Raw genomic sequence first — 18,250 nt, 5'->3', positions numbered from 1 at the left:
TCTTATGTCCCCCTTTCATTCAAACCAGGACGTAAAGAAGCTGCACTTCCTGGTTAGAATAGATCCCCAAGTAAGAAAAATGTTGATTTCAACAGAAATTAATTCAGAGCAATCAAATTCTGGCAATTTATGAAAGAATCTATTCAACTCAAGTTTTGATAGTGGCATTCGTATTACTCTGAATAGCACCACGCTGTATTCCACTGTCTCAGTGGATACAGTGTCAGCCAAGAGAGATAGTGTCTTGGTGGTTTCATCCCTGGCCTCATCTTACCAGAGACTGTCCTTGTTACCTGCCTGTCACTGGACATTAACAGCTGAATAAGAAGATATAGGAAGCAGCGCTTCAGATAATTTTCCAACATCAGTAGTATGTACTCCATATTTTTGCAATATAGGAGTACTGGAAATCCTTAAGAGTACATTTCGAGTACTGAATGGAATTTAATGCAGTATCAGTAATCTTGTGTTTCGTTTCATATATGCACCACAACATTGCTACTCTTGTATAAATGGGGCAATAAACAATAAGATAATACGTTTTCAGATAAATACGTCTGTAAATGATTCTGAGACCGAACACCATTGCTGTGGTGCTTAGCTGCTACGTTTTCTAAATTATTTCCTACCGTATCATGCATATTTCTTAGCCGTACATACGCCGATACGGCCCTTATCTGGAGCCCTGGGAAGGATTATAAGTTCACTCAGGACATTGAATGGAGTATCCATGTTGTCTGAAGTGTCGCAATATCCCTAAAAAGAGCTGAGTAGTATATTTGTGAATCCTCCTTCCTGATGCTGTATCTCACTTGTTTGACTAGGCCAAGAATGAACCAGGTGGGCCCAGTAAGGCAGCTGCAGTGAAAAAACCTGAAGACAAGATACCATCAGGTACGTGTTGGTAATTAACTAACAGTCTTAGTCAATAACTGGCCCAAAATATTCTTCTCAACAGAATACACACTTTTTCTGTAGTTTATCTTTCTTAACTTGTGGGTATTGTAAAAGTAGTTGTTCCTTAACTTGTTTTGAGTAATATAGAAATATGCTCAGATGGAATGCTTACTTCAGATAATATTGGAAATTGAACTTAATATGTGGTCGTTTGATGACTGATACATCTGTGACTCAGGTTATCAGCATCAGCAAACCAAATCTACTGTATTGTGTAGTTTGAATGGTGTTAGTTGTCCCATTTCTTAAAGGCACTATATCACTCCACACTTCTCTAAAAATAAATAATGCATTTCTCTCAATAATACTATCAGCTCTCAGGGAAGCTACCATATAATGTATTCCCTTTATCTCTGATTTGGTGTCTGACCGCATTTTATTACTAGCAAAGTTCCATGTTTATGAATGCAAACTTGCTTCTTCCACTCCAAATAATACTTGTTTTAAGAGACTGTTGAGTTATAGATACTAAATTGAGAAAACAAGATATTTCTCTAAAAGTGAAAACATTAAATTCTATCAAAAATGTTGTATAATGCTGTTGTAGACCAGTAGTACACACCAAGCCATCGGTATAACACCATATTAAACTTCTCACCCAAATCTATATCACAGTACATAACACCAAAGTGTCATTTCATCCATCATGTGCTAGTCATTTTTCCTTATATACTATATACTTCATGTTATTTGCTACCTATTCTGTCAGTGTGAATGTGTGAGTGAATGCAATGTGCTTGGCTAATGTCTTTAAGAAAAAAAACAATAAACGGAAGCCTGTTGCTTCAATCTCTTTTCTCTTCGGTGGGGTTGCTGCTTCCCGGGGCTGGAGCCCCAATTTGTAACAGGGTTTTTTTAAATGAAAAGATAATTAAAAAATATATATTATTCATTCCCCCACAAACTATGTATTAAGGTTGCAATATCAAATTATAAAGTTCGATTGAATTAATGCAACCTTGCATTAAATCGACTCTGGTGCCCTCTACCAGCCAAGGAGCGGTGGGGTAGTCTAGTGGTTAAAGCGTTGGCTCGTCACGCCGAAGACCCGGGTTCAAATCCCCACATGGGTACAATGAGTGAAGCCCATTTCTGGTGTCCCCCGCCGTGATATTGCTGGAATATTGCTAAAAGCGGCGTAAAACCAAACTCAGTCAGTCAGTCTACCAGCCAAACATTATTTCAAGCAAACCCCATAGAGTTATGTCCCTTGGAGTGCTCTTTACAAATATCCTATAAGTCAACATGTGATTGAAACCTGTTCGGCAAACACTGACAATACCACATGCGACAGTTTTCGCTGTACAGAGCAATTGTTTACATTCCATATATGGCAAGCTGTTCGCCTCAAAGTTTCAATTATCGATTTCAGGCAAGTTGTAAGGGATAATTAGTCTTTTATTGCATCAATAAGAAGCTAAAATGAGTGCATATGCAACAGTAAGATAGGCCTAAAAATTGTCAAAAATAACATTGTGCCTTTAAAACATTGATGTGCATTTTTGCAGTCAAGAAGGATGGAGAGAAGAAAGAGGTGGAAAAGAAGTCTGTAAGCCATGATAGTCGATCCAGTAGACGCCCAGCAGGGAGGTCTCCACATCATGATGACCGCAATAGAAGAGATGATAGGCGCCCAGAAAAGAAACATGACAAACGATCGACAAGTACTAAGACATCAACATCACCAAAATCTGCAGGTGTGTTCTATATCAGATATTAATGCACATGTTCCCATTGGGCCAGGCAAATGTTTGGTTACACACTATCATTGAACAGTTTAATGTTTATCCAGTGTCATGGCAACCAATATTGTTCTCTCAATCATATTGGTCACACACCTCAGCCTGTGTGGATTCTTGGTCTTAGTTCTTGATTCAGCGTCTATGCTGGTTGTGAAAAGCATTGCTTCAGTATAAGACTTATCGACTTGGTTGATTACATGCACAAGTCAATGGTCATCATTATCTCATTTTAGGAAAACAAAACATGAATAGCTGTCAAGATTGCAAGTTATGTGCATCTTTATAATAAACCGGAAAGTTGCAATTTACGCTTACCTGTTTCTTATGGAATTACATCCTCATTTGTTGTCCCCGGACGGAACGGGGGACTATGTATTCAGCAGCAGCCGTATGTACGTTCGTCACGATTCTTGATAATGTCTTCAAATTTGGTGACAGCCTACATTGGGGGATTACGCAGACACCAGTCGATTTTGGTGTCCTTGACCTTATTTTCAAGGTCACCACGACACTTTGACCACTTTTGAAACTCTTGTTAATGCGATATTTCATGGTTTGTTGTACCCAATGTCTTCAAATTTGGTGACAGCCTACATTAGGGGATTATGCAGACACCAGTTGATTTGGGTGACCTTTGACCACTTTTCAAATTTATGTAAACGCGATGTCTCATAAAGCATTGCACCCAGTGTCTTCCATTATGTCAACAGCCTACATTGGGTGATTTTGCAGACACCAGTCATTTCTTGTATGTGACCCAAAAATATAAAGTAGTAAATATGTTATAAATATTTCATTCTTCTTTAGCGGCGGGGGACATTGCCATATTAGTGGCAAACACTTGTTCATATTGATGTATCTTGGAAAATTGCAGACACATTGAAAACACACTTACACTAGACTGGCAGTGAAAGGCTCACTTTACTCTTATTCCAAAATATCTGTCATCAGAGAAGGCGAAACCAGAAGAGAAGACTGAAAAGCCAGAGGAGGGAATAGAGATGGGGGAGGAAGGTGGAGAAGAGGATAAGAAGAAATCTGAATCGGGCAATTCCCAGTCCAGGAAGTCTAAGATAATATACTTTCATTTGAGAAAATCAAGGTACATCCTCTTTTCGTAACTTTATTTCTGTTTCTGTGTATTTTTTCCAGCATTACATGTTGCACTCTCTTGTTACACATTGAAGCATGAATGGAAATATAAATTGACAGAACTGTTCCCAAACAAAGACCTATCCTGTTACTCACTCTCCCACATCCTGTAAAATCTCCGCATGTTTATGCAATCAAAGGCAGTTGTGCGATAAAAACCCATGGAGTTACCATTTATGACTGGATAAGCCGGTCTCATAGATAAGCCGAAGTCCTGGTGAGGAGTAGTGGTGGTCCAATTAATTGAAATAATCGAAGATTGGTCGTAGTGACTAAACGACCAAGCAATCGATCATAATTTCTCATAATTGAACACAACCAATTTTGGAACACTTGTTTTCATTAACAATATTTTTCACATGGTTGGTTTTGTCTGTTACATTTTGTAAGCACTACAAGCTTGTTTCAAGTCATGACTGAATTTATCTTAAAGGCTCCAAGAAATTTATGTTCCTAACATACTAGTCAATCTTTAAAGATGTGAAATTTTGCCCAAAAGCCCCAAAAGAACTACATGTTTTTTTCCTTATTTTTATGTGCATTAACAAATTTCATAAATGACGCTAACCAATTATTTTTGATGATTGATCGGTTTAATGAACCAATCATCAATTATGAGATTTTAACCAATTCCAAACACTAGTGAGAAGTGTGTGAGTGAGTTTAGTTTTACGCCGCACTCAGCAATATTGCAGCTATATGGCGGCAGTCTGTAAATAATTGAGTCGGGACCAGACTATCCAGTGATCCATATCATAGGCATCAATCTACTTATCTTAATATCGGCATCAAAATGGTATGCCCAGTACAGAAGCCAACCTCCAACCTCCATACCTCTTGTCATGATAGGTCATCTGTACTGAATTATGCAAGTTAATGCTGTTGTTACACTATCTCATAAAAAACTGTTTCTTTTCTTATCTGGATTTATGTTTATTTATTTTACTCAAAACGTCATTCAATAAGGTTTGTTAAATGCAGCAAAATTACATGAACCTCCAATGCCTACAACTTCTATTTACATTATTCAAAGCAACAAACTTATAATGCCACTACTCTGGCCACAAAACTAACTGTAGTTGACACAAAAAAGATACATATATATACTTTGTCTTGTTTAAAGTTACAATTTTTCCTTATCGTGACTCATGCTATATGCTTATGGCCCCTTTCCCTTTCGACGGTTACGTGAAAACTTGAGTCCCGTTGTTCCCTGAAACAAACGTAAAATCACTCACCTGTGGGTTGCCTCCCCTTTCCCGCCAAAGTGTCCCATGTGACCTGAACATAATGCTACAGTTACCCACAAACTATGGTAGGATAAACCAGTCAATACTGAAAGTAAACCCTCATCACACATCGGGAAAAAATGCAATAAGTTATGAATAAAAAGACAAATTATTAATATTTTTCCTTATCCTGACTCATGATCTTTTGCTTATCTCCTTCTATGCAAATGTTAGTGGAACACTTAAATCCCTTGTAGTTCCCTAAAGCGGCGTAAAAGTTCACTCACCGATGAGTTACCTCCCTTTTCCCCCGCAAACAGTCATGTGACCAGCCATACTTGTCACTCTCTCCTTCATCGCCCACGCGGGTGGTTGGGCGAGCACTGGAGTCCCGTATACGGCATTATATCGTTTACATTTAGATCCTTTTATCCAAATTACGCTGTGTATGGTTTTCGGTTATAACCAGCTTGCATTATATGTAAAAGAATTAAGAAATTATTTGTATTTTGTGACTTATTTCATCGTTATGTTATTGTTTACATTTGATGAAATCTTGCAGTGTTTGCAGGTTCCGACTATCAGTGGCTGATCCACACACCCAATACCCGTCATGCATTAATCCATGTTCTTCCACCTTGCATTGAAGATATTGCATTGATTTATCAAATTTGCAATTTAATCAATATTTGTCTTCCATCTATAGACGTGCGATGGATCGGGTGAGGAAGTCATCACAAGTCACTGTTGATAAATCCGGAGATCAAGCCGGTAACCGTATGTTGTTTGCTACTGCCGAAATACATAATTCAGGTGCTTTGTCGAGTACGTTGCAGGGGCAGTCGTCTGTTACTCGGTCTAAGAAGTGGTCTGCTACGCCCGAGTTGAGAACAAAACAGAATAAGAAGACGTCTTCATCATCTGCGACGCAGAAGAAGTCCTCTGCAACTTGATCGTCGTCGAAATCAACTCGTCCCAGTAAGACAACACATCAGAGGTCGTTTAATGAAGAGATTGTCCTGCCTGACGAAGCAGACGTGTTTGCTGACCCTTAGATACTTCTACCTATTAGACCTGCCAGAACGGCGACGCAATCGACCTCCACGACGACACCATCGTCTTCTGCAACTACGACAGCTGCTCAGCTGTTTGACGATCAACCACCAACTACGCAGACGTCTGTCATCAGAGACAACATCAGCGAAGTAGACACACACAACACCTCAGCGTTCGCGAACGCTTAATCCATGCCGCATCGCTTTCAGACAACGCAGAACTTTGATCCGGGCGACTTTATGAGACAGTTTACTATGCAGATGATGACCATGATGGAGCGTCGGTTCACCGAGGAAGCAGAGGCACGGCAGAACACTACGAGGGCAAGCAACGTTCGCAGACCCTCGGACCTGCGCAAACCTGATAAACCTACATTTACGCCTCACAGGTCTACAACTGAAGATAACGTTCACGTTCCCGAAGATCCTCACACTCAGACGACTCGGTCATCATGGATGAAGATGGAAGGTTCGCGAACGTCCCTGAGACTACGAGAGATACCACTGCGAACGTCTAGGAAGCCTTTTCCGAGATCCAGCCGTTCCACATCTAGATCCCGCAGCCCTCACAGACATTTGGAGGAATTCGCGAAGGGTAGGTTCACGAAGGGAAGAATCATGAGAAGGTTCGCGAAGGGATGGATCACGAGATGAAGGTCCGCGAAAGGAGGGTTGGCGAAGGCACAGTTCAACTGACTCGGAACTATCTGATGAACAGGGTGACTACGTCTTCTCAGAAGCGGAGGTCACATCTTGGATAGCTAATTGATTGGACTTAGAGTCCCCCTCCAAGGAATCAGACGAAACATGCACATATAAGATGTGGAACGACGACTTCAACTCTCTTTCGATTCCACCAATTGAACCGATATCCAAGGTGGCTACGAACCTACGCACAGCTTTTGAGAAAGCAACTCGTTATCAAAATCAACATCTACCATCATTCAACGTGAGGAAGTTTCCTCTACATCATATGGATCCCTTCATGAGAGCACTGGACTTAGACGACAAAATGAAGTTGTTAATGATTCACGGAACAAGGCCTATAAGGTGGAGGATAAAACTCGACACCTCAACAAAGAGAACTTTCTTCGGGTTAGCAAGGTCTAGAGCGATCAATGAGGCATTGATAACGAAATTGGACTCACAGGTCGAATGTCTGCGGAGGGACCTATTTACAAGAGCCGGTCTTGGACACATATCTTTATGTAGATGCATCACTACAAGGATGGGGTGCGCATCTCAACAACCAAGTAGCATCAGATAAGTGGTCGAAACTATAACAGCATCTTCTCATCAATCTGCTGGAAATGAAAGCCGTGATCAACGTCTTAGAACTTTGGTCGAGCTCACCGATCAACAGTGGCATTCTTCATAAATCGGCAGGGATCAGCGAGATCACCAAGCCTACTTCAGCTCACATTTCAGTTCAACATCATGGAGGAAGCAAACATCTGGCTAAAGGCATGTCACATACCAGGAGCTAAGAACATACTAGCAGATGCTCTATCTCGTCCACTTAATCCTCCGTCACCCACGGAATGGATGCTCCACCCAGAGGCATTTCGGCTCATCATAATGGAAATAGGATCCCCAGGCATAGACCTGTTCGCCACGAGGTTCAACAAACGACTACAGACATTCGTCTCACCAGTACCAGATCCTCAAGCCTGGGCAACAGATGCACTGAGCATATCATGGAAAAGGACTTTAACGCATACTAGTTTCCGCCTCCGATCTTATTACCGAAAATACTATTGAAGATCAAACAGACCACGGCGCTACAACTGACTTTGGTCACGCCCTATTGGCCAGCGAGAGTCTGGTTTCTAGATCTAGTACAAGAACTCGAAAGTCCAACCCTCAAACTACCAGAATGGCACCGCACACCAAGCAAGTCCACGGGAACCCACTAATGTTCCAGTTACACGTGTGGACCATATCAAAACTTGTCTAAAGAAAAGAGGATACTCCGCCAGAGCAGCGAAAGCAGTACCTTAGCGTTACGCAGATCAACTTGCAATTTGTATGACAAATGGCAGAAATTTGAACAATGTGCAAGGCAGAAAGGCTTCACAGCTATGAAAGCATCTCATCCTCTAGTGGCGGAATATCTATGTCACCTTAGATATACAACAGGGGTGGAAATAACTTTAAAATTGCTAGTGTACTCCGGTACAGTGGCACATGTAACATCACTTGCCCTGATAATTTTTCCACTATACCGGCCGTTTTCTTGTTGATTTTTTAAATAAACAACATAATTAACATTGGAATATCAACTGGACACCGGTACAGTGTGATATACAAATTTGCTTGCCGGACAGAAAAAAACACTGGACTCGGGCATCGGGCAATGGGTTATTTCCACCCCTGCTACAAGGCATTTGAAAGGTTCGAAGTTATCTACATATCTGGCAGCGATTAGTACAGTCATCACTATGAAGACTGGCATCAAACTGACGAAAGTACCTGAATTACTTGCTCTGCTACGCTCTTTTAAACTGGAAGACCAGCAAAAGAAATTCAGAGCACCAGCTTGGGATCTGAACGTAATTCTACGACATCTCATGAGTGATGCCTACGAACCTCTAGAGCATACTACCTTTGAGCTACTTACACAGAAAACTCTGTTCCTCCTTGCCCTAGCCACAGCAGCTCGAATGTCAGAGATACATGCGCTGGATTTTGGATGAACTAGATTCGACACGGGGCACCGTGCTGCAGTACATCTAGGACTTAGATGGGATTTTATTGCAAAAAATCAACTATCTGGCCAACCGGATAGACAGTTCCATGTACCAGCGCTTTCTACGATCCACGGTCCAGAGGACACCCAGGACTTATCCTTGTGTCCTGTCAGAGCTTTGGAAATATATCTTCAAAAGACTAAAACAAGGAGAAGAAAATTCAAGTGCATTTTCATCCCCTTGTCGACAGAGACCTCAGTGGAGGTCTCAAGAATGACAATATTGTTTTGGATGAGAGCCGTGTAACTAAGAGCCTATAAAGCAGCAGGATTAGAACCTCCAAGAACTTCCAACAGGACGTATCTAAGGACCCACCACAAATCCGTCGGATTCCATAAGCAAAAGATCATGAGTCAGGATAAGGAAAAATGTGTAATTTTTTCAGTAAAATTGATATTTTATACTTATCCTGACTCATGAGGTCAAGCCCTCCCAACCTCCCCGCTGAAGACACTTCAGATTTCACAGTAGATCCAAGTGCATGGACTAAATTCAGAAGAGAGTGACAAGTATGGCTGGTCACATGACTGTTTGCGCGGGAAAAGGGAGGTAACTCGTGGGTGAGTGAACTTTTACGTCCGCTTTAGGGACTACAGGGGATTCAAGTGTTCCACTAACATTCGGATAGAAGAAGGAGATAAGCAAAAGATCATGAGTCAGGATAAGTATAAAATATCAATTTTACTTAAAACATTACATATTTGATATTTTTACTAATTTTCCTGCCTTATATGAGGAATAGGACCACTTTATCTTTAGTTCTTGTTGATGCTTCCTTGAAACAGAAGTGTGATGTTTTTACTGTCACATCCCAGGTTAGACCCAACTGGAGAGGTGTTCTCTGAAGTTATGTTTCCCGACATGTTTTTTATATGTTTTATAGTACATGATGTGCACAACTACATTCAGAAAATAAAATGGATTGTTAATTTACTGACAATGAAATTCCATGATTAGTAAATACATGTGCTAGTTTCTAAATATGGTTTTCATTCAGGACCATCGACATGTATATTGTCTTTCATTGTTTGTATTTCAGACTGAGAGGGAAAAAGAACGCCTCCGTAAAAAAGAAAATGCCCTACGTGATGAAGAGCAGAGGAGACTGTCTGAACTTGAGAGACAACGATCACGACAGCAGCAAATTCATATGCGTCAGCGAGATGAAGCTTTTCGACTTGAACAAGAGAAAATGAAACTGAGGTATGTATAGATAGAGCATGATTCACAAATGAGCAGGTCTTTCTACCAGTATCTGTCACTGTCTACAAGACTTGAGTAATGAAAGGCAGTAGTCATTAATCAGAAGATTTTCCTGCAAATGACTGTAACATTGTATATACACCTCCACTTAGTAAACTGATTTCTTGTTCAAACAGACAAGAGAGAGAAAGGCTTGAGCGAGATCGCTTGGAAACAGAGAGACTTCTCCTTGAACGAGAAAGACTAGAGAGACAGAGAATCGAACAGCTTCGACAGGAGCAATGCAGGTGAGGAGGAGGGGGTACTTTTAAGTGTTTGTGAAATTGAGGAATTTTATAAATACACCTCAATGGAAACTTTTGAAAATCTGAAATCCAGTGAGACTACTGTAATCTAGGACTACATGCTCAAATCTCCTGTAGCATGACAACTGTCTAACTTCCATGGATTGATGTTGTGTCATTAGCATTTATTTCCATACTTTAGCGTAAATTTTAAGTTTGTGCAGTACAATTTTGTGGTTGCTTTGTGCGAGTGGGCACTCTCATGGGTACAACGTAATGTTCACATCTTGGGATCTGGATTAAGATGTCTTCTCTGTTTCCATAATCAGTAGACGATGGATTTTGTTTTTGAAACCTGACATAAAACAGTCTGACATGATAAATGTATCACTGATAGTAAACTAGGTACATTGATGCAATGAAGACAATTTCATCCAAATTTTCAGACTCCAGGAGCAGGTCAGGGCAGCTAAGAGACCATTTGAGAAATTTGCCAGTCGTCATGACGACGACTACTGGAGTGGACCCATTAAACGACCAACATCTGATCGACATGATAACTATGGTGGTTCTAGGTGAGGAACTGGTCACTCGGTGTACATTAGAGTTATGATGTGTTTTAAGCATAATGTTACTGAGTGAATATAGAAAGTGTCGGGGTAAAAACACTATCAACCTTAAAGTTTTATGCTGATGAATGAATTCATGCTCAACAGTAAAACTGTTTGCTCTTTTTCAGAAGGGATAGTCGCTTTGACAATGGAGACAGGAAGGTGGGGCGATATGATAGGCGAGATAATCGTAATACAGATACTCGTGGTTCTAACAGAGGACACATCGAAGACAGAAATGAACGTCGAGAAGAAAGACGTGGTGACAGCTTTACAGATAATCAGAGGTATTGGGGACTGCTGCATAATCTTCCAGTAACTACAAACTAAATCACTTGATAACAGTAAATAACACATGTCAGTCTGCTCTAAAACGGGGCGGTGGGGTAACCTAATGGTTAAAGCGTTTGCTCGTCACGCCAAAGACCCGGGCTCAATTCCCCACATGGGTACAATGTGTGAAGCCCATTTCTTGTGTCCCCCACCGTGATACTGCTGGAAAACTACTAAAAACAGCATAAATCTAAACTCACTCACTCACTGCTCTGAAACAGTATACCATTTACTAATTATGAATTATGAATATTATAAAATGTACTCTACAATGCTCAGGAATGTTGTGATCATGATAGGCAGGCTGGATTAACATACATCCATGTACCCATGTGTATGCTGGGTTTGTTGACAGACATATGCTTGTGGCTGCTCGGGTTAACGTAGATCCATGTGTGTCCGCCTCTGGGATTGACATTGATCAATGTGTATCTTTCTGTTTGGGTTGTGTAGGTCCTTGTGCACCTGCTTGTTATCCCCCGCCTCGCGTTTAGTGCGAAGCGGGGGATATAGTATTAAGCTCCGTGTGTACATACGAATTGGAATATCTTAAGAACCGTTGACAAGATTTTTTTCATATCTGGTACCTAGTTTCATCACAGTATAAGAAAGGCCCCAGTCAGGTTTGGTGACCTTGACCTTCATTTCAAGGTCACAAGGGACTTTACATATTACCCTTGTCAGCAAGATATCTCAAGTACCATTCACTGGATTTTCTTCATATTCGACACCAAGCTTTATCTAGGGAAGGTGCAGGGCCCACCGATTTTGGTGACCTTTTCAAGGTCACAGCGACACTTTGAAGATTTCAGCATGTTAAATTGCACGTTAAGCTTGTCAGCAAGATATCTCAAGAACAGTTCACTGAAGTTTCTTCATCGACTTTCAAGAGTTGTCCTTATTAATATTTTGGCATATTTCATACACCATGACATTCATGTCAAGGTCAAAGTAAGTCTTGAAAATACTTGTGTGTTTGAACAACTACAGAGCAAGATATCAAGAGAGGTTGACATTTAAATCATCTTAAACTACAACCTTCACTTTCATTAATTTAATTAATGAAATTTTTAGTTTGGATTAACGTACATCCATGTGCACATAGATCCTTGTGCACCTGCTTGTTGGAATTAACGTAGATCTATGTGCACCTGCTTGTTGGGATTAACGTGGATCCTTGTGCACCTGCTTGTTGGGGTTAACGTGGATCCTTGTGCACCTGCTTGTTGGGGTTAACGTGGATCCTTGTGCACCTGCTTGTTGGGATTAACGTGGATCCTTGTGCACCTGCTTGTTGGGATTAAAGTGGATCCTTGTGCACCTGCTTGTTGGGGTTAACGTGGATCCTTGTGCACCTGCTTGTTGGGGTTAACGTGGATCCTTGTGCACCTGCTTGTTGGGGTTAACAAACATCTTTATGCACCTGCTTGTTGGGATTAACGAGATCCATGTGCACGTAGATCTTTGTGCACCTGCTTGTTGGGATTAACATAGATCCTTGTGCACCTGCTTGTTGGGATTAACGTAGATACTTGTGCACCTGCTTGCTGGGATTAACGTGGATCTTTGTGCGTCTGCTTGTTGGGAATAACGTAGATACTTGTGCACCTACTTGTTGGGATTAATGTAGATCCTTGTGCACCACGATATGGCTGCAATATTGCTGATGTGACGTTAAATAATAACTCACTCCTTTTTGACCTGCTTGCTGGGATTAACGTGGATCTTTGTGCACCTGCTTGTTGGGATTAACGTAGATCTTTGTGCACCTGCTTATTGGGATTAACATAGATCCTTGTGCGTCTGCTTGTTGGGATTAACGTAGATCCTTGTGCTCCTTGTTGCGATTAACGTAGGTCCTTGCGCACCTGCTTTTTGGGATTAACATAGATCCATGTGCATTTCGGATCCAGGGTTAACATAGTGTATGTGGCTGCTATGATTAATGTAGATATGTGAGCATCTACCCATTTTGCATTATTCTGAACTAGAAACACAAGAGATGATAGACGAAACACGCGGACACTCAACCGCTCGCAGGAGAACAGACGAGACTTAAACAGAAGTCGAGATGATGACAGACGGAACAATAGATCGCCTCAACGTCAGGGTTCTCGGATTGACTGGAAATCAGATAGAGGTAAGAATGGGAATGGGAAGTATTTTCAAAACATTTTAGTGTGCGCCCCATATATAGAGTATAAAAGCCCATTTCCCAGTTTAATGAGGATTCCACAAGCATTAACTCTTTCTTTTCTTTTGTGCATGTGGTGTGGTGTATATTAACAAGTTGGCACAATCAGTTTGCATAACTTTATAAATTCAGTTCAATATATTTTGATTTTCCATGTTTACATTAGTACAAACATTCAAGTTGTCGGTCTTGATTGCATGTTAGTATGGCTTCAATACCGAAGCTTGAAGTGGGATCTACCAAGATATGACAGTGGTGTAGACTCGTAGACTGTTGGGGCGGTGGGGTAGCCTAGTGGTTAAAGCGTTGGCTCGGTGGGGTAGCCTAGTGGTTAAAGCGTTGGCTCGTCACGCCGAAGACCCGGGTTCGAATCCCCACATGGGTACAATGTGTGAAGACCATTTCTGGTGTCCCCAGCCTCGATGTTGCTGGAATATTGCTAAAAGCGGCGTAAAACCAAACTCAGGCAGTCAGTCGTAGACTGTTGTGAGCATATTCTGGCACACATGTTTATGGACTTGAAATCATGCATGAATGTGACTGTCCATTCTTATTTACCACTTATATTTTTTAGACAGCTTTTGTTCCAGTATCAAACGGAGCTGTAGTTGAATGTTATAGTGTAGGAGTTGGAGCCATGTAAAAGTTCAGTCGTCAGTATCTGAGCTGATTTCTGGTGGTCTCACAGCATTGTCTAACAGAGTCCTTGCTGTTGCAGACACCAGGATGGTTGTGGCAAGTGGACGTGACGTCTGGCTGGGACAGAGCAGCTCTGGGGTGCAAGATGACAGACGTGCAAAACATTATGATGATGGATCGGGTATAATGTCAAGTGAGTTTCATATTAGATTTGACTGTCAATTTGCAATATTGAATGTGGACCAAACTTAGCTCATTCCCTCCAATATTCGAAACATTTCATTGTATTTGTGAATTACTTTGCAGATGGTGCTAATTCCAGTCAACGTGAGTCATGGGGAAATAACAGTGACCGTAGCAAGATGGACCCCTCCTGGGGCCATGGTGTTGTGAGCAACTCAGGGGCTCGGGGAGGCGGCAGCGGTGACCGGTGGATGGGTGGAATGCAGGATACACACAGTAACCGAGGGGGAGGGTTTAACCTGGAGGGTAGTGGAAATATGATCAATACCATCGGGGGGACAGGACTGTACATGGCTTCCACTCCACAAAACACAAACCTTATGATGATGGGCGGAATAACAAGACAACCAGAGGCACGCTATTTGCAACAAGCAACGGTCCGCAGATTCTAGATGCAGTGTTGTAGTCCTATGGATGGTCTGAGCAGGTGGTGTTGCTGAACTGTTACTGACATGTTGTTTTTTAATATGATAATCTGAGAATCATGGAATGATACAATGATATTGATGTCCTAACTTGTTGATAATGTGACCAGGTGAATCGCAGGGAACATAAGTTGAGCAGATGACAAGTGTGTTGCAACTTCTTACACGAACAGCCTTGTATGTTCTCACAATATTGTGTATGTTGTTTGTTGCCAGCTGAACAATGATGGGCTTTCAAAACTTGCCCTTAGTTTATTCTCCAAGAACATGCTGAAAAACATGTAAAGGTGCTGTAACGACTTGTAATGTCCATCTGAAGCACAAAGTCTCAATGCACTTAGATTCTGTTGGACAGAATTTTGTATAAAATAATTTCTATTCTTTGTACGAGATATTTCACAGCTTTTATGTATGAACTGAGTCAACATTAGTTCATTCCCATGTCCAACAAACAGCTGTATGAACAACACGTCACAGCTGTTTGGTTGGGTTTTTTCAGTCTTCAAGGAAAGTCATATTTTATAAATGTTAAGTTTGTTGCCATGATCAGCTTATTTCCAATCATTGACAGTCATTAAATGATCCCATTGTATTTCCTTGTTTGTTGTGGGAATCATACATATCTCCACAAGGTGAGGAATGATATGATACATTAGAAGATGGATTCTGATTGCTAATGACGCTCTGTGCACCATACCCAGTTGACAAGATGCAATGTGACTGAAGTACTTGTTCAGACTGTTTAAACTAACATTGTAGGTGGTAGAACTGACCTCCTCGCTAGTAACCACCTATGGGCTGCCATTGGGGTCTAGGAAAGAGTTTCTGCCTGGAGAATGTCAGTATTTTGAGGCCCTAGCAGCATCAGACATTAAAACACAGACTACATGTTGTTATCCATTCTGGCCTTTGGTATTTTGAGGCTTGAAGTCAGTACACTGCATTTGTGTGGATGGTTTATAAAACAGCAAACGTCTGGCTATGCTAGTTCATGTAGTTATTGCATGTATTCAACTGAGCAACAATTCCTGATTCCTTTTGAATCACATGTCCAGCACATATTCCGCTTTTCATACATACACCTGTGCATTAATTAAGAACCACCCTATTTTGAAAATAAGATGTGATACTACAGAAAAGGTTAGGGTATAGCCATCAATTTAATCAACCTATAGTTAAGGAAGCTTTATCCATTGACAGTTTTACAAGTACCATAACCTTTTCTATTCGTTAGGAAAGAATATGTTGATGACAATGTGATGTGACGGAATTTTTAACCAAAATAACTATTCCTCTCCTGCTGAAACTACACAATTAAATTAAGTTTTGACTTAAAATACCAATTCTGTTATATAGCAAGATGACATTGACACATCAAGTAAGCTTTAATTATGCATAATCAGGAAGAACCCAAATCACAAAGATTCAGACCTTTTTCCAACAATTCAGATTGCTAATTGACAAAAGCTGAAAAGGCAACATTAATATGATTTTGGAATAAATCTTTATTATTTTGAGTTTATTGTATTGAATAAACACTTCTCCTTGCCGGATACTGATAATTACAGCTAAAATCTGTATGTTTTGTTTGTAAAGCAACTTTTACTGCATTTTAGTTTGACTAACTTTTCCTGAATCTTAGTTTACAAACTTTCATCCTTTCACAATAAGTAACGAATTTATAGGCCACATAACAATCAATTATTACTTTCACTTTTCAAAATAAGGTAACTTGTTTTAGGACAGAAAAACACCTGTTTTAAATATAGGCAATTATCGTAATTAAAGTACATGGTAATTTCAATGATATTCAATGTTAAATGTTTACTCTATCAAGTTATAAAGGTTATTATTTTTTAGTTTAAAATTTCACTTCAGAAAAAATTAATTGGTAAAAATACAGGGTACGGATGTAAGTTCATGGACACAGAAGTGGAGTGCTGCTTACCCTCTCAGATTGTCACCACAAAGTGCATGCTCAACCCAGACTGCCACCCAGGATTCCACAAACATGGTAGTCCAAAAACACATTTATGGATCCCTCTGATTAGTGGTACACTGTATTTCAGTTCATTTTGGTGGTCCATTGTTCTTCCCTGTGTCATTTATCATTTATTATTATTATTGGATATTTATATAGCGCACATATCCACGCACTAGTGCATGCTCAAGGCGCTGGTATTTTTTCCCTCATCATTGGATGTCCATCTCAACGGCTCTCTGGCGAGCATACAACTCTTGCTGCCACAAGGCGCACCGAGTTATTGCAGCTTTCCCATCCTTACGAGGTACCCATTCACAGCTGGGTGGGCTGGGACACATAGTTTACTGCACCCGCATCTACGTGTTTGCGCGTATTCATGTGGCCACCATCTGGTCATATACCAACGGATTCGTGGGTTCTTTTAAGTGCACAGGTTTGTGTACTTGTACACTAGGGGTTGTGACAACACTGAAAGACAATATAGAACAAACTTTATGGATAACAACTTCTTTTTATTCGTGAGTGCGACGTTTCGATACAGATTCTTGTACCGTTGTCAAGCATGTCGTGGGCGAGCTGGCTAAGGCGCCAGGCTAGTGATCCAGCGAGCATGAGGTGCCGGGATCCAGCCCACCTGTGACCGGGTGTAAAAACCTAGGAGTCAACTTTGTGTGCAGGCTCTTTCAGTGTTTCTTTGAGTGGCAAACACTGAAAGATCCTGTACACACAGTTGACTCCTAGGTTTTTTACACCCGGTCACAGGTGGGCTGGATCACTAGCCTGGCGCCTTAGCCAGCTCGCCCACCAGCTCGCCCATTACACTGTGGTACAACCGTAAAGTGCTGTTGACAATGAACATGGTACACAGAGCTCAGCTAAATAATGACAAATTGGTGACAGCTGGACAAAACTAACCAAACTGGCACAGATCACCTTGTTTAGATGGGAGTTGGTGTTAACACTCATGTGATTCTGTTGCATATCAGCTTACACTTACAAGTCAATATGGCAGCCACCAACTGGGTTGCGTTTGGTTAGACCTCTAACTTCAACCTGACCAAGGACCCAACTGGACAGCATTGCGTTTTGCTTGTCACCACATCCCATTAAAATGAACTGATATGTATTAAAAATCCCGAGGTTGCGATTTTGTAATAACTTACCAAACAGAATATTTTACTACGATTCCTACAAAGAAACAAGGACCCTGTAAATGCGATACTGATAGTCTTCAATTATGACTCACAAAATGGACTGCTTGTAGGTCTTAACAGGGTTCAGCTTAAAAGACTGCAGAAACTACAGAATACAGCTGCCGCATTATTTTGTGAGTCAATATCTTGTCACATGACTCCAGTCCTCAAATCATTTCATTGGCTTCCCACTGAATCACATGTCAACTTTAAAGTTACCCGCACCCTCTACAAATGTCTCCACAATCAAGCCCCA

The 18,250-nt window shown here is 40.9% G+C and overlaps 1 protein-coding gene and 1 long non-coding RNA gene across 2 annotated transcripts; one reads left to right on the top strand and one right to left on the bottom strand.

Moving 5' to 3' along the window:
* The first annotated feature begins 783 nt into the window (after positions 1–783).
* LOC124280925 (SAFB-like transcription modulator) lies at positions 784–15,409 on the top strand. The gene is made up of 10 exons (XM_046716918.1): positions 784–894; positions 2,466–2,654; positions 3,651–3,801; positions 9,925–10,088; positions 10,265–10,375; positions 10,819–10,947; positions 11,112–11,270; positions 13,308–13,456; positions 14,229–14,342; positions 14,456–15,409. The coding sequence occupies exons 4-10, from the start codon at positions 10,036–10,038 to the stop codon at positions 14,782–14,784; spliced, it is 1,044 nt and encodes a 347-aa protein (XP_046572874.1). The 5' UTR covers positions 784–894; positions 2,466–2,654; positions 3,651–3,801; positions 9,925–10,035; the 3' UTR covers positions 14,785–15,409.
* Positions 12,549–13,154, bottom strand: LOC124280926. Its single transcript, XR_006899797.1, has 3 exons — positions 13,018–13,154; positions 12,789–12,924; positions 12,549–12,603 (listed from the first exon to the last, which is right to left on the bottom strand). It is a non-coding gene; the product is annotated as an uncharacterized LOC124280926 (long non-coding RNA).
* Positions 15,410–18,250: the final 2,841 nt, after the last annotated feature.

The sequence above is a fragment of the Haliotis rubra genome, unplaced genomic scaffold (assembly GCF_003918875.1).
Source record: "Haliotis rubra isolate DU_JTF1 unplaced genomic scaffold, ASM391887v1 Scf276, whole genome shotgun sequence".
NCBI lineage: Eukaryota > Metazoa > Mollusca > Gastropoda > Lepetellida > Haliotidae > Haliotis > Haliotis rubra.
The sequence above is the reverse complement of the archived record's forward strand: the minus strand, read 5'-3'. Positions and strand labels throughout refer to the sequence as shown.